Source organism: Babylonia areolata, chromosome 33, assembly GCF_041734735.1.
Source record: "Babylonia areolata isolate BAREFJ2019XMU chromosome 33, ASM4173473v1, whole genome shotgun sequence".
NCBI classification, from domain to species: domain Eukaryota; kingdom Metazoa; phylum Mollusca; class Gastropoda; order Neogastropoda; family Buccinidae; genus Babylonia; species Babylonia areolata.
This window is the reverse complement of record NC_134908.1, coordinates 1,479,175-1,499,744: the sequence shown is the minus strand read 5'-3', so window position 1 is coordinate 1,499,744 and position 20,570 is coordinate 1,479,175. Positions and strand designations below refer to the sequence as shown.

At 41.7% G+C, this 20,570-nt stretch overlaps 2 protein-coding genes and 1 non-coding gene across 3 annotated transcripts in view; 2 read left to right on the top strand and 1 right to left on the bottom strand.

Annotated features, from left to right (window-relative positions):
- Window positions 1-16,385, top strand: part of LOC143276998 (endoplasmic reticulum-Golgi intermediate compartment protein 3-like) — a 26,224-nt gene extending 9,839 nt beyond the window's left edge. Inside the window, exons 6-13 of the mRNA XM_076581705.1 lie at window positions 1,256-1,421; window positions 1,867-1,924; window positions 3,749-3,780; window positions 4,423-4,519; window positions 13,254-13,318; window positions 13,947-14,083; window positions 14,877-14,932; window positions 16,110-16,385. Coding sequence (XP_076437820.1) covers window positions 1,256-1,421; window positions 1,867-1,924; window positions 3,749-3,780; window positions 4,423-4,519; window positions 13,254-13,318; window positions 13,947-14,083; window positions 14,877-14,932; window positions 16,110-16,189 — 691 coding nt within the window. The 3' untranslated portion in view covers window positions 16,190-16,385. The remainder of the gene's footprint in view (window positions 1-1,255; window positions 1,422-1,866; window positions 1,925-3,748; window positions 3,781-4,422; window positions 4,520-13,253; window positions 13,319-13,946; window positions 14,084-14,876; window positions 14,933-16,109) is intronic.
- LOC143276913 (reactive oxygen species modulator 1-like) lies at window positions 5,339-10,627 on the bottom strand. The gene is made up of 3 exons (XM_076581577.1): window positions 10,499-10,627; window positions 8,619-8,777; window positions 5,339-6,355 (listed from the first exon to the last, which is right to left on the bottom strand). Exons 2-3 carry the CDS (start codon window positions 8,753-8,755, stop codon window positions 6,247-6,249), a joined length of 246 nt encoding a protein of 81 aa, XP_076437692.1. The 5' UTR covers window positions 8,756-8,777; window positions 10,499-10,627; the 3' UTR covers window positions 5,339-6,246.
- Window positions 10,838-10,909, top strand: Trnap-cgg (transfer RNA proline (anticodon CGG)). The gene has a single exon. It is a non-coding gene; the product is annotated as a tRNA-Pro (tRNA).
- Window positions 16,386-20,570: the final 4,185 nt, after the last annotated feature.

Sequence of the window (20,570 nt, the reverse complement as noted above, 5' to 3'; positions counted from 1 at the left end):
TAGCTGTCGAACGCAAAGAAGAAGAAGAAGATCTGTGTGCTTTCTGGTTTCACATCTTCTCTTTTTCTACAAACCGGTTGTGTGCGGTGTGTGCATGCGTGTCTTGAGTGTGAAGCACTGTAAGCGACTGTGCATTGTGCAGATACTGCAACATGTGTACCATAAGAACCACCGTAACTGATGATGTGTTGCGCAGTTGCTGCAACACATGTACTGTAAGTCTCAGTTTCAGTCTCTCAGTCAAGGAGGCGTCACTGCGTTCGGACAAATCCATGACACCTTCTTCTTCTTCTTCTGCGTTCACTCGTATGCACGCGAGTGGGCTTTTACGTGTATGACCGTTTTTACCCCACCATGTAGGCAGCCATACTCCGTTTCGGGGGTGTGCATGCTGGGTGTATTCTTGTTTCCATAACCCACCGAACGCTGACATGGATTACAGGATCTTTAATGTGTGTATTTGATCTTCTGCTTGCATATACACACGAAGGGGGTTCAGGCACTGGCAGGTCTGCACATATGTTGACCTGGGAGATCGTAAAAATCTCCACCCTTTACCCACCCGGTGCCATCACCGTGATTCGAACCCGGGACCCTCCGATTGACAGTCCAACGCTTTAACCACTCGGCTATTGTGCCCGTCTACACGACACCACTTCTTGAGGAATGCCAGACCAGCAAGATAGCCCAACGCACTTAGGCAGGCCTTGAGTGCATGCATATTTGTTTGTGTACCTGGTATCCCAGTAGATTTCTTCTACTGAGTTTTGCCAGAGGACAGCACTCATTGCAATGGGTTCTTCTTCAGTGCGCCAAGTTTGCGCTGCACACGGGACCTCGGTTTATTGTCACATCCGAACGACTAGATGCTCAGAGTTTGATTCTCCAGTCAAACGTGTCAGAAAGGGCAAGAGGCGGTATTCGAACCCAGACTCTCACAGACTCTGTATTGGCAGACGAGCATCTTAACTCTCTCCATACGAACGGCGAAAGAGACGACGTTAACAGTGTTTCATCCCAGTTACCATCATCAAAATATTGCAAGCGGAACGTTCTTATACTGAAGAGGTGAATGTTGACAAAGAATACCACAATTCTGACGACGGAAGCTAAAGGTTGGGTCATTCAGACACCTACTGGACATCCGAGGGGTCTGTGTAGAGGAGAAGAGAGGACTGGCCGTACTGAGTGAGTTAACTGTTCTGCCACCTTTATTTACCGTAAGAACCTCCGTACATGACTGTGCATTGTGCAGATGCTGCAACACGTGTGAGGAGGTGCGGGAGGCGTACCGTAAGAAGGGCTGGGCCTTCAAGGACGCAGACACCATAGAACAGTGCAAGAGGGAGGGCTGGTCAGAGAAGATGCAGGCGCAGAAGAACGAGGGGTGTCGCGCCTTTGGTTACCTGGAGGTCAACAAGGTCAGTTGAGGGGTCAACGAGGTTAGAGGTCAAACAAGGTACGCAAAAACAAAAAAAAAAGAATAAAAAGAAGTAGAAAATGTTGAGATGACTGAGAAGTCCATTATCAATCAATCCGTCAGTGAAATTTACTTTTATGTCATTCATAAAAAAAAAAATTTTTTTGATTCTAAAAGTATTTAAGAGGAAAATGTGCAGAGGACTGTCAATTTCATAATCAACCAATTAATCAATCAAATTACTTAAATGTCCTCATTAAAAAAAAAAAAAAATTGGTGAAAGTATTTATGGCATATTGAAAACAAACAAGTGAACATGATATACGTAAAAACATTTTCTGTGAAGCCTACAATCAACCAGTCAATCAATAACATCACTTTAATGTCCTAATGAAAGAGGAAGAATAAAATAGAATAAAAATCCCTGTTTGCACTGTGTCGTGCAGGTGGCAGGAAATTTCCACTTCGCTCCTGGCAAGAGTTTTCAGCAGAACCACGTCCATGGTGAGATCTGTCTCCTCTGTTGTCTCCCTTGTAACATCGCCCTGCGCCACTGTTGTCTCCCTTGATACATCACCTGCCTCCTCTGTTGTCTCCCTTGATACATCACCCTTCACCACTGTTGTCTCCCTTGTTACATTACCCTTCACCACTGTTGTCTCCCTTGATACATCACCCTTCACCACTGTTGTCTCCCTTGATACATCACCCTTCACCACTGTTGTCTCCCTTGATACATCACCCTTCACCACTGTTGTCTCCCTTGACACATCACCACTGTTGTCTCCCTTGATACATTACCCTTCACCACTGTTGTCTCCCTTGACACATCACCCTTCACCACTGTTGTCTCCCTTGACACATCACGCTTCACCACTGTTGTCTACCTTGCTACATCACCACTGTTGTCTCCCTTGATATGTCACTCAGCACCACTGTTGTCTCCCTTGACACATTACCCTTCGCCACTGTTGTCTCCCTTGATACGTCACCCTTCATCACTGTTGTCTCCCTTGATACATCACCCTTCACCACTGTTGTCTCCCTTGTTACGTAACCCATCACCGCTGTTGTCTCCCTTGTTACGTAACCCATCACCACTGTTGTCTCCCTTGTTATGTAACCCTTCACCACTGTTGTCTCCCTTGTTACGTCACCCTTCACCACTGTTGTCTCCCTTGATACATCACCCTTCACCACTGTTGTCTCCCTTGATACGTCACCCTTCACCACTGTTGTTTCCCTTGATACATCACCCTTCACCACTGTTGTCTCCCTTGATACGTCACCCTTCATCACTGTTGTCTCCCTTGATACATCACCTTCACCACCGTTGTCTCCCTTGATACATTACCCTTTACCACTGTTGTCTCCCTTGATACATCACCCTTCGCCACTGTAATCTCCCTTGATACGTCACCCTTCATCACTGTTGTCTCCCTTGATACATCGCCCTTCGCCACTGTTGTCTCCCTTGACACATTACCCTTCACTGTTGTCTCCCTTGATACATCACCTTGCACCGCTGTTGTCTCCCTTGTTACATCACCACTGTTGTCTCCCTTGATATGTCACCATCACCACTGTTGTCTCCCTTGACACATCACCCTTCACCACTGTTGTCTCCCTTGATATGTCACCATCACCACTGTTGTCTCCCTTGACACATCACCCTTCACCACTGTTGTCTCCCTTGATACATCACCCTTCATCACTGTTGCCTCCCTTGATACATCACCCTTCATCACTGTTGTCTCCCTTGATACATCACCATCACCACTGTTGTCTCCCTTGACACATCACCCTTCACCACTGTCGTCTCCCTTGATACGTCACCCTTCACTACTATTGTGTCCCTGGATACATCACCCATCACCACTGTTGTCTCCCTTGATACATCACCCTTCTCCACTGTTGTCTCCCTTGATACATCACCCTTCTCCACTGTTGTCTCCCTTGATACGTCACCCTTCACTACTGTTGTCTCCCTTGATACATCACCCTTCTCCACTGTTGTCTCCCTTGATACATTACCCATCACCACTGTTGTCTCCCATGATTGTACTACTCTAAGCAGTATTTGCAGAATTAAACGTAATTAAATTAGCATAATTTCCAAGGTAAGATGATTTTTTTTGTTGCTTGTTTCTTCTGAATCTGACCAGATCACTAAATTAGTACAGTAAAGCACACTGCAGTGCAATACAGGGTTTTCTGTTTGCGTACTGTATTCCTGTGTGACTGGTGGCATAGTGAGGAACAGGAACGCAGGCTGTGTTCAGAGGACAGTGACTGCAGTGTGGTGAACTTTGTTTTCTTTTGTTTCAGTGCACGACCTGCAGGCTTTTGGAGGACAGAAAGTAAGTGTGTGGTGTGTGTATATGTGGTGTGCGTGTGTGTTTACGTGTGTGTGGTGTGTGTATGTGTGGTGTGCAAGTGTGAGCGCGCACGTTTGGTGAGTGCGCGTGTTTTATGTAGGTGTACGTGCCTCAAGTTTGTGTGCGCTTAAATGCTTGCATGTACACCTCTGTTCGTGTGATAGGTCTGGCCTTTTTACTTTTTTTTCCTTTTTTTATTTTTTTGATATATGTGTTGTTATTTTATATGTATGGGTAGATTTGTGTATTTGTGTGAGAGTAAGGGAGACTTTACCTGAACTAATGTTCATGTGCTTGTGTGTGTGTGACAGAGAGAGAGGGAGGGAGGAAGAGAGAGAGATAAAAAGAACTATATCAGTGTTCATGTCCTAATTTCTTTTTCTCTGTCACCATATCTGCATTATACATTAATTGATTACATGACGACTTAAGTATCAGAACTGACTTGACTATCAACTATATCAACCAGTCAGTTGGTACGGCCAGTGTAACTGCAAGCAGTGCTGGATATTTTATATTACATGAAATACATAACATTTCCCTGTAACATTGCAGTGTTTCCTGACTTGTCTATGATAAGTTATGAAACAACAGAAGAATGAGTAATGATGGTGATTGTTTCAGTTCAACATCAGTCACCACATCAACCACTTGTCGTTTGGAACGGACTATCCTGGTATTGTCAACCCTCTGGACGGAATGCATGAGCCTGCAGAACAGTGTGAGTACTTAGTGTGTGTGTGTGTGTGTGTTGTTTGTATGTGTGTGTGAGTGTTGTGTTTCTGTGTTTTTGGTGTGTGTGCGTTTCTGTGTATGTGTGTTGTCTTTATGTGTGTGTTTTTGGTGTGTGTGCATTTCTCTGTGTGTTGTTTGTGCGTGTGTATTTTTGGTGTCTGTGTGTTTATGTGTTTGCGTGTGTTGTGTGTGCATGGTTTACACTTTTTTTGGGGGGGGTTGAGTGTGTAAGGGTGCGTGTGCATTTTATTGTCTTGTCAGTGTATCTGTGTATTCATGTGAGTGTGTCTGTCTGTGTTTTTGGTGTGTGTGTATTGTGTGTCTGTTCGTGTGTGTGTGTGTTTTTGTATGCATCCCAAAGCATGTGTGTGTGTTTTGTGTGTGTGCATGGTTTACATACAATTTTTGGGTGAGTGTGTATGTGTGCAATTGTGCATGTGCATTTCATTTGACAGTACATCTGTGTGTGTTCGTGTGAGTGTGTCTGTCCATCTAAAAATTACAGTTTAACTCAGAACATTTAAACCACAATAATTTTAATTTAAGCATGGAAAGGTTTTGTTCCCCTGCTCAGTCCAGATTTGGTGTCATCAGACAGGTATTTGTGAAACTTGGCACTGTGTCATTTCAGTGTACACTCGTAACCAAATGGGTTCGAACCAACCTTGGTATTACTGTTTAGGTTTCTCCACCTCCCTTCTGTCTCTTTCACAGTCAAACACACCCATACCCACCCACCCACCCACCCCCTCACCACCTCTCACAACTGCACCTCTGGCAAATAGTTTCAAGAAAGACAGCGACACTGTGTGTGTGTGTGTGCATTCATGTATAATGCATCTTTTATTCCTTTATACTGTGACATCCAGCAACACACAGTCATTGATAAAACACAACCATGTTGCACACTGCGCTCACCAATGAGCTCAGAAATTGGAGTCAGAAAATGTACAATGTTTTCCTTGAACTGTCTCACTGTTTGTACACATGTCGTAAGCATGTAAACCAGTTATGAGCTGATTGCAGTTGCTTTCTTGATGTAATGTTACATGTTTCTCTAACTTCTCTAATATCTGGTGATGGAAAACACAAAATTCATTAAAAAAAAAAAATAAAAAAAATTTTTAAACCAACTGGCAAATTGGTCACTCACACACACACCCACACACACATATTGGTCTCTTGTCACACACACACACTGAAAATGACTGCCAAATATCAAACACAAGCCAAAAGAAAGTAAAACAGTTAACTTGCAGTCAGATAGTTTGTCATTCCATTCATCAGTTCCTGTCACAGATGAAGATGTTTGAAAGAAACGTCGTATTTCAGAAAAAAAAAACATGACACAAAAGTTCAACTTTGATTAGATCTACATTTCAGTATGATTAACATGTATTTCTTGTTCCTCCCACTTGGAATCTACTCCCATTTCTGTTCACACATTCTCGGACAAACTCCAGCCATCCATACAGAGTCCTTAAAACACATCAGAGGGACGCCTTCACACAATCTGGGACATATGCCACAGAAGAGGGACGCCTTCACACTATCTGGGACATGTACCAACCACAAAACTCAAGTCATCCACTCAGTCCTTTAAACAGCTCAGAACTGAACACATCAGAATGATAACTTCTCACATTCTGGGACATGTACCACAAAACTTGAGTCGTCCATACAGAGTCCTTTCAACACCTCAGAGGGTCACCCCTAGCACCGGATGCCTGTCCCGATGCCCATGAAGACTCCGAAAGTGCCACCGCCTTGAACCATGGTTTTCCCCACTGTCTGCAGCAACTCTCGTCCTCGAAGACCATACCTGTTGAAACAAAATAGTGATGAACAGCTTGGCTACAACATTCCTCTGGGTTTGTACAATATCGTGATGAACAACTTGGCTACAACGTTCCTCTTGGGTTGTACAATATCGTGATGAACAACTTGGCTACAACATTCCTCTGGGGTTGTACAATATTGTGATGAACAACTTGGCTACAACGTTCCTCTGGGGTTGTACAATATTGTGATGAACAACTTGGCTACAATGTCCCTCTGGGGTTGTACAATATCGTGATGAACAACTTGGCTACAATGTCCCTCTTGGATTGTACAATATCGTGATGAACAACTTGGCTACAATGTCCCTCTTGGGTTGTACAATATCGTGATGAACAACTTGGCTACAACGTTCCTCTGGGGTTGTACAATATCGTGATGAACAACTTGGCTACAATGTCCCTCTTGGGTTGTACAATATCGTGATGAACAACTTGGCTACAACATTCCTCTGGGGTTGTACAATATCGTGATGAACAACTTGGCTACAACATTCCTCTGGGGTTGTACAATATCGTGATGAACAACTTGGCTACAATGTCCCTCTGGGGTTGTACAAAATAGTGATGAACAACTTGGCTACAACGTTCCTCTGGGGTTGTACAATATCGTGATGAACAACTTGGCTACAATGTTCCTCTTGGTTTGTACAATATCGTGAACAACTTGGCTACAACCTTCTTCTGGTTGTACAAGAAAGTGATCACCTATCATAGACTGACAGAACATATAGTTACACTGGTGAAAATCAGGGACGATCTTGAGATTTTGTAAATGTTTAAAATCATAGCCGTACCTCCACAATGAGGCACAAAGCATTTTCAATTGGCATTTTAATCATCTTTAATTATAAGAATAACCAGCATATAATGTTGATTAATAATATATACCTGATGTACTTGTGTGGGTCTCAGTTAAAGCTTCTTTTTTTAAAGGGCTTGTGATTTAAAAAAAAAAAAAAAAAAAAGTCTCTTGTTCTGACCTGCAGAAAGGGAAAAAAAAATGATGGGACCATGCTATGTGCTGCTTTTTCTCTCTGAAACACACACACTCGCACTCACTAATATCACATTATGTGGAAACATACTGAATAAAAATACTACTTATGTACAGTTGTCTATCATTATATAATGTGAACAGATATGAACGTACTACTGTTACAACTACCGCACACACACTGATCATACACACATTTGTACATTTTCTATCACTTGATGTGAGAAATGAAGAGGAAGGATCACTACAAGTCTACAACACACACACACACACACACACAGGATATATAACATACAGTTATACTTTGAAAACGAAAGACCAAGTGTTGTCTTTGGATTTCCAACTTTCATACACCATGAACCACAGCTGAAAAATGTGTGATTTACCGTAGGCCCGGAGAGAGGAAAGAGGCACTCAGTTATCAGAACGAAGTGACAAGAAGAAAGGAATGATGTGAAGATAAACAACCAGCACGACTGAAACTGAATGTCAGAACCTATGCAAGGTAACAAATAGTAAAGAGTGGTAACTCTCTCCATTACACAAGGTACACAACTTCAAGTCAGTGAAGCTTACGCTACCGATTCAGCTAGCACACAGGTAAATAAAAGGTACACTGGAACAAACCCAGACACTTCCTCAAAAAAGGAAGCGCCGGGCCTGTCCTTATAATCATTTCATCTCCTGGCCTCATTATTTGTTAATTTCCTATTCAAGGTAAAACAAAGCTGCAGAAAATCAAGAATGAAACAATGCTAAAAAGTCATGAAAAGGCTGCAGCCAGAGCTAAAACCTGTTGGGTTTGTTAAGTCCATGGTCGGCCAAAGGACTGCTGAAGGCAGGGAATGGCACGGACTGCCCAATCAGACGACGGCCTTGGCAGATGCATCTTGGAACTGAGACAGCCACAATATTAGGCCAACAGAGCAAACAGACATGCCTCATTTACCCCAGTCTGACATGGTGAAGTACAAGACACCAAACTGATTTGACATTATATGTGAGAAAGAAGAGGGAGAGGGAACAAGTGGGGTGGGGTGGGGGGGGTGCTGATTAATTTCTACCTTCACACTGTTAATCAAAGTCATGTGCACCCCAATCAGTGCACAACGGCAAAACCACCTTTTCCTAATAACCTGCACGAGAATTCCATAAACAGGGCCTCACATGCCATGCCCACATATCTGATTACCTGCAAGCGGAGAAGCCCAGACATGGCCCCAGAAGCCATGCCCACAAATCTGAATTACCTGAGAGCAGAGAATCCTCCAAACAGGGCCCCAGAAGCCATGCCCACACAAAAGCCCATCATGAAGCCCATCTTGACCTTGTCAAAGCAGCTGGGGCCCTGGCCCATCGTGTATCCGCTGGGTGGAGGGGCGGGCATAATGTTTTCTCACCAAAGTCACCTGGAAACAGTTATCATCATACGTCTTCTTAACACACCTCATTTTGTAACAGTTCATCATAGCCTCAGTTGGCTTGGAAGGACTCATTTGTGTCATGCTGGAAAATTTGTTGTGTTTAAAAAAAAAAAAAGGTGAACCAGACTATGGAAACAAAGTAACAAAAGGGGGGGTGAGGAGGGAGTGCAGGATCACCAAAATAACAAATCTGTATGAAATGGAAGTACTTCCTGCAATGTAATCTTTGTTGTTGGTGTTCGTCCCATTCACATTCCATAATTTTTATTATTATTATGAGCAAATGTTTACGCCCAATCTTGAAAATAAGCCCTGGGCGTTTAAAAAACAAAACCAAAAAAAAACCAACAACATGTAAATATCAAAAAGGAAAAACTGAACACAAGATATAAAACATTATTAAATTATCCCCCCCCCCCTTACAGACAGACATCCAAACATGCACACAACACACACACACACACACACATCATAGTGCATCATCCAGTATCACTGACACATTGGTCACCAGAGATCTTCATGACACTGAAATAACCACCAAAACAAAACAAACAAAAAAATCTTTTCTTATGCACAGTGTGGACTCTATCAAGGGTCATGTTTACAGGTACTATCCTGGGTTGTTTTATAATGCAAAGCTTGCTGATGAACTGATTAGTCATGGTCAAAATTGCAACTAAAATTTGAAATCAATAAAAAGTTCTTTACAGCTGTGCAAGTAGTCATTTGCAGTGTCACGTTGGTCTGGTGTACTCTGTCACTGTCAGTAGGACATTGTTTCAGACAACTGTGCAACTTGTTCTGGTTTTGACATAAATGTGTGCATAAACAAAATGAATCTATGGTAATTAGTATCCAATCACATCTGTTTTATTTGTTATGTCTTGTTTTATTTGTTATTTGTTTTATGGGATGAACAGTTTCAGAATGTAGCACCTGAAAATTTACTTTAGTTATAATCATCATCATCACAGGATTTAGCATAAGTCTACTAAAAGAATTAGATAATTTGGACAACTATGCTGAACACTATGTGGCACCGCATTTAGAACTTCACGAACTAAGGCAGACAAGGTAGTCCAGTGTCAGTAATGAGTCTGTGTGTCAATGACTGTCAGCATGGCATAACAAGCACACAATATTTGCACAACTGTGTACTGCCAGCTAATCTGATGCCACATTTAAACATTTCAATATGATGTAAATTAATGGCATGAGGTTTTGATAATGATATAAAATTAATTTGAAAATAAACTTCGCAAGAGTCAGTATGTGCACTTGGACAAACGTCATTATGGGATCTGTGCAGTTAAGGAAAGGGCACTGATGAGAGTATTATCTTATCAGTGTGTGTGTGTGTGTGTGTAGTACGTGCATTTTATCACGTCATCTATGATTTTGTCTTGGGACGTTCAGTTCACTTCGCGGCTTTTTATGTCCCCAACAGTCATACAGAGGAGTGACCATTTCTTGTGGAAACAAAACTGTACAGACGTAGACAACTCTTAACTAATAATTTAAATCTGTGTATGAAACAGCTTATGAAAGACAGTGATACATGTTACATCAGTTGACTGTTGAGATTTCACTACACATGTTGAAATCGATCACCCATCTGAGTGCGCATTGACAGAACACCGAAAAGACTGCAAAACCTCAGTCAGTGAAAACCGTTTGCCTTCGGAAATTAGTACGCGTATACCTACCCAAAGAAAAACGATGCAAAATAAGATGAGGGACAATGCAGTGTTTGCACAATGAAGATACTATGACCTCAAATGGCCCTAGCTGACGACCATGCTGTTTATTTCCCACAATGCGTCTTGTTCCTATTCCGGTTGACCGCAGTCGACCTTGACACATGTTGAGCATTGAACGAAGCGAACATCTTCGCAAATGAGTATCAGTTATACTCGAGAGTTTTGCAAACAGATGATGACTATTTTTCAAGGAAAATACGGAGGGGTAAAAAAGAGATTAGATGTTTGGAAATGAAATGTAGAGACCTGTGTATATAGCCATTATATTTTGCCACAAGTATTGGTGGCCAAGTGGTCTAGGGGTATGATTCTCGCTTCGGGTGCGAGAGGTCCCGGGTTCGAATCCCGGCTTGGCCCTCTTTTTTTTTAAAATAATTTTTAATTAAATATTTAATACATTGTTAACAAATTCTTTTTATTAACACTTTCCTACCAAATATTTCAGTTTTCATATATTATCAAAAGTGATTGTTATTATTACTATAGTAACTCTTTCGTTATTTCAAAACTACATTTCAAAGAATGATAAGGGAAATACAAAAAAATAATTTAAAAAAAGAAACTAAAATCTGCAACTGAGGGCCATTGGAGTTTTCTCTGAGGAGTTTCAGTTTCAGTAGCTCAAGGAGGCGTCACTGCGTTCAGACAGATCCATATACGCTACACCACATCTGCCAAGCAGATGCCTGACCAGCAGCGTAACCCAACACGCTTAGTCAGGCCTTGAGAAAAAAAAAAAAAAAAAGAAAGTTAAAAAAAAGATAATAATAAAATATAATAATAATAGATAAATATATATATATATATATATATAAGAGAACTACTACTACTAATAATAATATGTATAAGGCGCAAAAACTTGATGAAGTCAACTATAGACGTACAAAAAAATAAAATAAAATAATAACTAACTAACTAACTAACTAATAATAATATAAGAGAAGAGAGCACAATGCTTGATATGACTGCAGTGTACCCCCTGTGGTCACCTCAGACATCCCAACATTGTCAGTGAACTGTCGTCCCCTCATGGCAAGTGACAGTATACATAATGATTAAGGACTGCAGTGTACCCCCTGTGGTCACCTCAGACATCCCAACATTGTCAGTGAACTGTCGTCCCCTCATGGCAAGTGACAGTATACATAATGATTAAGGACTGCAGTGTACCCCCTGTGGTCACCTCAGACACCCTACCCTCATGGCAAGTGACAGTATACATAATGATTAGTATTTATTTTGGCAACATTTCTGAATAGCTTCCACAGAAATTAAGTTATTTCACAGGGCTGGTGTTCGTTTATGTGTGTTTGTGCTTTCATATCTGTGAAACTGCATGTTTGTTGCATATCTGTTATGCATGTGTGTGTGTGTGTGTGTGTGTGTGTGTGTGTGTGTTTTACATTTATTTGCTTATTTGTTTATTTATTATCATTTTGGTTTTTTGTTTTGTTTTTTAAAAATTATTATTATCTTCTTTTTTCTTCTTCCTTTTTTTTCTTCTCAAGGCCTGCCTAAGCGTGTCAGGTTACGCTGCTGGTCAGGCATCTGCTTGGCAGATGTGTAGCATATATGGATTTGTCAGAACGCAGTGATGCCTCCTTGAGCTGCTGATACTGACAGTGACACTGGCTCACCTGATCTCTGAGCAACTCATCTGTGCATGGTCGTGGTGGTGGTGTGTGTCCATCGAGATCGATGATGACCATCATTGTCATCCAGCTGGGGGATGGGGGGAGGATGGTGGTGGTGGTGGTTGGGGGGGATGCTTATGAATCTATCTGTGAGTGCGCAGATGGCTGAATAGTCCAATCTGCACACGAAATGTTCGCTGACAGTTGGGGCAGACAAAGACAGGCATATCATTGTCAGGGAGCTTGTTTGCCCGTGACTTTCTGGCCTGCCTCTTCTGAACAGCTGCAGCAGTCCTGTTGGCCTCGCACAACTTGGCACCTTTGTGCACAGCAGCGCGCCATTTGTCACGGTCCACTGCAGATTCCTCCCAGGAGTCAGGGTTGATATCAAACGCTTTCAGAGAGACTTTCAGAGTATCTCTGAAGCGCTTCTTCAGAACGACGTTTCAAAGAATGTGCATGGTAAATTACAACACAACACCTTCACTCCAGCAAGGCTAATCACCATGCTGTGCCTTTGTACATGTGATGTGTGTCAGCATCTGGTACAGTGTTAATAATAATAATAATGGTATTTATATAGCGCTGAACATTGTACAGAGACAAATCAAAGTGCTTTCACACCAGTCATTCACATGCATGCATAACTCTAAAACTGTAGAAACTAAAGACGAGGAAGAGGCAGGCAAGGGAGGCTATTTTGGGAAGAGGTGGGTTTTAAGGCCAGACTTGAAAGAGCTGAGTGTGGAGACTTGACGAAGCAAAAGAGGAAGTTCATTCCAATTGCAAGGTCCAGAGACGGAGAAAGAACAGCGGCCAACAGTCGAGTGTTTGAATCTGGGTATGCGTAAACAGAGTGGATCCGAAGCCGATCGTAGTGAGCGAGATGGAGTGTAGAGGTGAAGGCAGCCGCAGAGATAGGAAGGGGCAGTTTTGTGAATACATCTATAACATAGAGTGCTGATCTTGTACTTTATTCGGCAGTGTTCTCCTGCCGTGTTGTGAATTGTCATGTTGAAATTTAATTGGTGTTTTTGTTGGGGTTTTTTTTTTCTTTTTGTCTTCAGTGCAGATGATGTACAAGTACTTTGTGAAGATTGTACCAACAACATATACCAGTATTAATCATGAGGTAGGTGTGTATATATGTAAGAAAGTGTGTGTGTGTGTGTGTGTTACATTGTGTGCCTGCATATTCATGCATATGTATTCATGTGTGTAATTTTGCAATGTTAAAGCACATGACTGTTTTCTAAGGACTGTGGTTTCATGTGTGCATGTATTTTTATGTGTGTGTGTGTGTGTTTGCGTATGTATGCGTTTGCAGGTGTGTGTGTGTGTGTGTGTGTGTGTTGTGTGAGTGTCTTTGCTATTCATTTGTTAGTGTGTGATTTAGTGTGAAGATCTCAGAGCGCTTCCGCTGTCATTGTGGTCAGATTGGTAGGGGGGGTGGGGAGGGGTTGAGGGTGGGGGAACGGGGTGGGGGTGGGGGGGGGGGGGGGGTGGGGGGCTTGATTTGTGTACCAGATGCAGTAGGATGAGTTTTTTCTGTTCCATTTACAGTTCATATAGTTGTCGACGAATGTATTCATAACGTTATAATGAAATATTAGCCGTTTATCTTCATTTCCATTTCATGCTCTATCTCAGTAAAACTGAAATGTGATATTTATGGAATGTTCTATGAAAATATAGAATGTGTTAATGCTGATCTGTGTGTGTGTGTGTGTGTGTGTGTGTGTGTGTGTGTGTGTGAACAGACGCTGTACACAAACCAGTTCTCTGTCACAAAGCATTCACAGAATGCCGGTGGTAGAATGGGGGAAGGGGGATTACCAGGTGTATTTTTCATCTACGAATTATCCCCCATGATGGTCAAATACACTGAAAAGCAAAGGTAAGAGAGACCGCAATAGAATTGGTGTATAATGGATTTTTTTTTTTTTTTTTTAAATCATACATACTAATTTTATGCGATTGTGTTTGGAATTTGTATAGGCTTGCATGAAAACGGAAACATTGTAGCAGGAAAATACTCTCTTTGTGTTAAGTATTTGTTTTCTGAATAATGATGTAAAACCTGTTTGCACCAGCATTGAAATTGAAAATTTAAAGCGCATAGTGTTTGGCTAGTTACCTTTTGATGTATGTTATCCGGAGGATTTTTTTTTTTGTTTTGTTTTTTTTTGGGTGGGGGGGGAGGAGTTGTGTGTGTGTGCGTGTGTGTGTGTGTGTGTGTGTGTGTGTTTGTGTGTGTGTGTGTGTGAGGTGTGTGTGTTGTGTGTGTGTGTGTGCATGTGTGTGTATGTGAGGTGTGTGTGTGTGTGTGCGTGTGTGTGTATGTGAGGTGTGTGTGTGTGCGTGTGTGTGTGTGTATGTGAGGTGTGTGTGTGTGTGCGTGTGTGTATGTGTGTGTGTGTGTGTGTATGTGAGGTGTGTGTGTGTGCGTGTGTGTGTGTGTTTGTGTGTGTGTGTGTATGTAAGGTGTGCGTGTGTGTGTGTGTGTGTGTATGTGAGGTGTGTGGGTGTGTGTGTGCGTGTGTGTGTGTGTGTGTGTGTGTGTGTGTGCGTGTGTGCATCATGTAATCTGTGTGTCTTTTGTGTTTTATATTGTCTTCTGAACTGAACTTTCTCAAACGTTTGTGGTATGAGTGAAGCGTTTTGACATACGCGCATGTTTGTCCTTGCAGGTCATTCATGCACTTTCTGACCGGATTGTGCGCCATCGTGGGAGGCATTTTTACAGGTTGGTATTTCCTGTTTTTCTGTGTCAGTCTCTGGGTGTGTTATGTGTGTGTGTGTGTGTGTGTGTGTGTGTGTGTGTGTGTATGCAGTCTGTATTTGTGTGTTTCTGTGCGTGTGTGTTCATGTTTGTGTACATGTGATCCATGGTTATTTCATAATCTAAAATGAAGGAAATGCACTTGTTGATTGCTTTGTACAACATGCTGTCTCTCTCGCTTGCATGTGCGCGTGCATGCGTGCACACACACACACACACACACACACACACACACACACACACACACACCCCTCCCTCACACACACACACACACACACACACACACACACACACACTCACACACCTCCCTCCTTCACACGCACACACACACACACACACACACACACACACACACCTCCCCCACCCTCACCTGTGTTTCAGTAGCAGGACTGTGTGTGTGTGTGTTGTTTCAGTGACACGACTTTCTCCTTCCTACACAAAATAACCGATGTATGTGTGTGTTGTGTGTTTCAGTAGCAGGACTCGATGTGTGTGTGTTGTTTCAGTGAGACGACTTTCTCCTTCCTACACAAAATAACTGATGTGTGTGTGTGTTGTGTGTTTCAGTAGCAGGACTCAATGTGTGTGTGTGTTGTTTCAGTGACACGACTTTCTCCTTCCTACACAAAATAACCGATGTATGTGTGTGTTGTGTGTTTCAGTAGCAGGACTCGATGTGTGTGTGTGTTGTTTCAGTGACACGACTTTCTCCTTCCTACACAAAATAACCGATGTATGTGTGTGTTGTGTGTTTCAGTAGCAGGACGCTATGTGTGTGTGTTGTTTCAGTGACACGACTTTCTCCTTCCTACACAAAATAACCGATGTATGTGTGTGTTGTGTGTTGTTTCAGTGACACGACTTTCTCCTTCCTACACAAAATAACCGATGTATGTGTGTGTTGTGTGTTTCAGTAGCAGGACTCGATGTGTGTGTGTTGTTTCAGTGACACGACTTTCTCCTTCCTACACAAAATAGCCGCTGTATGTGTGTGTTGTGCGTTTCAGTGGCAGGACTCAATGTGTGTGTTCCTTCCTACACAAAATAACGGATGTATGTGTGTGTTGTGTGTTGTTTCAGTGACACGACTTTCTCCTTCCTACACAAAATAGCCGCTGTATGTGTGTGTTGTGCGTTTCAGTGGCAGGACTGATCGACGCCATGATCTACCATTCGTCCAGAGCCATCCAGAAGAAGATAGAGCTGGGGAAAGCCTCCTAGTGGTACACATGGTCCCCTCGGCCGTGTCACTGCTTGACTGAGAAGACAGTGTGCGCGTGTGTGTGTGTGCAACGTTTGTGTGCAAACGTGTGGCGTTTTGTGTTGCTTGGGGTAGGAGGATATTTAAATAAATGTTGAAAGAAAAAGAAATTGTTCTTTGATTCTTTTTTTCTTTTTTTTTTCTTTTTTTATTATCTTTTTTTTCTGTTTGGGGGTCGGTTTGTTTTTCTTTTCTTTTGTTTTTTGGGGTGGGGGTGGGGGGATGGGTTTCAGGGAGAACGTAATGTGTGTGTGTGGTTTTATTTCTTGCATTTGGATCTTTGAGAATGTTAGGTTTGTCTGAGTTTTGAGTGTGTTAGTATTTAATCTTTAACTAGGGTTGGGTTGGGTTTATTTTTATGTCTGTTTGTTTGTTTGTGGGTTTTTTTTGTTTTTTGTTTTTTTCAGTGTCTGCTTCTGTTGTAGATCTGAGAAAATGGTTGAAGAAGTTTGCTGGGTGTGACTGTACCGTTGGTTTGGGGTCTTTTACATGTGCGAGTTGTACTCTGCACATGGTGTTTTCTTTTTCTTTTTCTTTAATTGTCATACATTAACCAAACAGCATGATCTGTACAACAAAGGAAGGTCCCAATATAGACTAGGAATGGAGAATATTTTGTCTCTGGCAGGATAAATTTGCAAAGGATTTTGCAGGTATTACGTTTATTAGATGTAACACGTATCAGGTGAAAAGTATATTTGATAGTATCCTTCTTCATTAAACTACTGGTATTATCTTTGTCTTCTGTTTCTTTATTTTTCTTTTCTGTTTGAATCGCCCTACGTTTCACTGGCCTGTAGTATTTCATTTGTTGACTCACTTGTGTAAACAAAGTGAGTCTATGTTTTAACCTGGTGTTCGGTTGTCTGTGTGTGTGTGTGTGTGTGTCTGTGTGTCCGTGGTAAACTTTAACATTGACATTTTCTCTGCAAATACTTTGTCAGTTGACACCAAATTTGGCATAAAAATAGGAAAAATTCAGTTCTTTCCAGTCATCTTGTTTAAAACAATATTGCACCTCTGGGATGGGCACAAAAAAATAATAAAAAGAAGCCTAATTATATGCAAACTGCATTTACTGTTATATTTATATTTTTTGTATTCTCTAAACTTGGCACTTTGACCTCTTATTCTGACCCAACAACAAGAGGAGTCATTATTATCATTTTTTGTTCAAACAGGAACTTCTTTTGCTAAGCATGGAATTTTTATTTATTTTGCAAACGTTTTGGTGCAGGTAGTAAAAAAGGGAAATTACTCTGTAATTAATGCTAGGGGACTTAATTTATCACAAGTGAGTCTTGAAGGCCTTGCCTCTCTTGTTTCTGATTTTATTCAGACAAAGGTTTGCATTACGTGGATATGATTTGTAAAAGTCCTTTCTGTTTGTTTTTCTGTTCTGATTCTAATTGCGAAGACAAAATCAGACAAGACATGTTTGTGTCATAATTCTGTTCTGATTCTAATTGCCAAGACAAAACCAGACAAGACATGGTTATGTCATAATTCTGTTCTGCTTCTAATTGACTTAGTTGACTTATTCCTCTTGATTCCGTGGGGAACATAGGGCCGCAACAACACTCCTCCAACGCACCCGGCTCTGGCTGGTCCTCTTCAGTTCGGCCCACGTCATTCCAGCCGCCCTTGTCTCTGCCTCAATGCTTCTCCGCCAGGTCTGCTTCGGACGGCCAACTTTCCTTTTCCCCTGTGGGTTCCAATCAAGAGCCTGTCTTGTGATGTTTGTTGCAGGCTTGCGTAGTGTATGGCCTATCCATCCCCATTTCCGTTTCTTGACTTCCGTCTCCAGTGGGGCCTGTTTTGTCATGTTCCAAAGTTCTTCATTGGAGACAACCTCTGGCCATCTGATGTTCAGGATGTTTCTTAGACATCTGTTGGTGAATGTCTGAAGCTTGTGGGTGCTGGTCTTTGTCACTCTCCACGTCTCTGAGCCATAGAGTAGAACCGACTTCACGTTGGTGTTAAAAATCCGGATCTTGTTGCGGATTGAGAGGGCTGTCGATCTCCAGATTGGTCGAAGGGTGTTGAAGGCGTGTCTTGCTTTGTTGATACGGCTCTTGATGTCTTCGTCCGTCCCCCCATCTTTGCTGACAACACTGCCTAAGTAGACAAACTTGTCAACCTCCTTGATGTTCTCTTGTTTCTGATTCTAATTGCCAAGACAAAATCAGACAAGACATGTTTGTGTCATAATTCTGTCCTGATTCTAATTGCCAAGACAAAACAAGACAAGACATGGTTATGTCATAATTCTGTTCTGATTCTAATTGCCAAGACAAAACCAGACAAGACATGGTTATGTCATAATTCTGTTCTGATTCTAATTGCCAAGACAAAACAAGACAAGACATGTTTATGTCATAATTCTGTTCTGCTTCTAATTGTCCAGACAAAACAAGACAAGACATGTTTATGTCATAATTCATCAACCTGTGTTGTTTCAGTTTGTTGTTTCAGACATGATTATTTCATGATTCGTGGACCTGTATTCTTTTAGATTGTTTCTCAGACAGTTTTTATTCAGACAGAGGTTCACAGGTATAGATAATGTTTGTACGTTTGGGGGAAGAACTGAATACTTTGCTCAGAACATTGATCGATCAAAATCAAAACATCAAGTTTCTGTCTGTATCTGTCATGCTGTGTCCTGTCTACTCTCTCGCTGCCCTTTCAACCTCTCTCTTTCTCTCTCTCTCTCTCTTTCTCTCTCTCTCTCTCTTTCTCTCTCTCTTTCCATACCTCTGTTTCTTTCTCTCTTTTCCTCTCTCTCTTTCTATACCTCTATCTCTGTCTCTTTCTCTCCTTCTCTCTCTCTCCATGCCTCTATCTCTCTCTCTCTCTTTCTGTCTCTCTCCATCTCTCTCTTTTTCTCTCTCTCTCTCCATGCCTCTATCTCTCTCTCTCTTTCTGTCTCTCTCCATCTCTCTCTTTCTCTCTCTCTCTCTCCATGCCTCTATCTCTCTTTCTCTCTTTTTCTCTCTCTCTCTCTCCATGCCTCTATCTCTGTCTCTTTCTCTCTTTTTCTCTCTCTCTCTCCATGCCTCTATCTCTGTCTCTCTCTTTTTTTCTCTCTCTCTCTCCATGCCTCTATCTCTCTCTCTCTCTTTCTGTCTCTCTCCATCTCTCTCTCTCTCTCCATACCTCTATCTCTGTCTCTTTCTTTTTCTCTTTCTCTCTCCATACCTCTATCTCTGTCTCTTTCTCTCTTTTTTTCTCTCTCTCCATGCCTCTATCTCTGTCTCTTTCTCTCTTTTTCTCTTTGTCTCTCTCTCTCTCTCTCCATGCCTCTATCTCTCTCTCTTTCTGTCTCTCTCCATCTCTCTCTCTCTTTTTCTTTCTCTCTCTCTCCATACCTCCATCTCTGTCTCTTTCTCTCTTTTTCTCTCTCTCTCTCTCCATGCCTCTCTCTCTCTCTTTCTGTCTCTCTCCATCATTCGTTCTCATTGTCAGTGCGCTCTCTCTTTCTCTCTCCCTCTGTCTCTCCATCCCTCTCGGTCTGTGTGTGTGTGTGTGTCTGTCTCTCCCTCTCCACCCCTCTCTGTCTCTCCCTCTGTTTCTCTCTCTCCCTCTCCATTCCTCTGTCTCCTCTCTCTCTCTCTCTCTCTCTCTCTCTCTCTCTCTCTTTCATCTGTCTGTCTCCTCTCTCTCTCTCTCTCTCTCTCTCTCTTTCATCTGTCTCTGTCTCTCCCTCTCTCTCTGCCCTCTCTCTCCCCATCTGTCAATCTCTCTGTCAGTGCTTATTATGGAAATTTAAAAAATGAAAAATCACTGCATTGGAGATTTGGGGTAAAGTTCTACAAGCATTTTTAAAAAAAAGTAATTATATGATATGTAAGTATGTAAGTAAATGAACTATTGGTTAAATGATTGTTGAAAATCTGAAGAGATATTCAAATTATTCACTAAAAAAATAATGTAGCAAAACAGTACATGGCATAGCATAGATAAACACATGATTGAACTGAAAAAATATACATGAATATTTGATTTGATATTCGTATTTTTGCGTGTGTTTGTTTTTGGTATTGACAATAATTACTGCTGATGTTACGCTTGATATTTTATGACGATGAATTTTGAAAGCTTGTAACTTTTTTGTTTGTGGCTGGGGAAATACCACAGTTGTATATGTTCTTGTAATGTCTATACATTTGTATGCAAGTATTAAGAGTTTGTGTATTAGTATTTTGCGTGTGTGTGTGCAAACTGATGTGTGTGTGTGTGTGTAGCACCCAGCAATCTATTCTTTGATCAGGAAATGGTAATTATAACACAGATCAATCGTGTGCTTCTGTTTTGCCTTGAATGTGAACATGGTTTAAT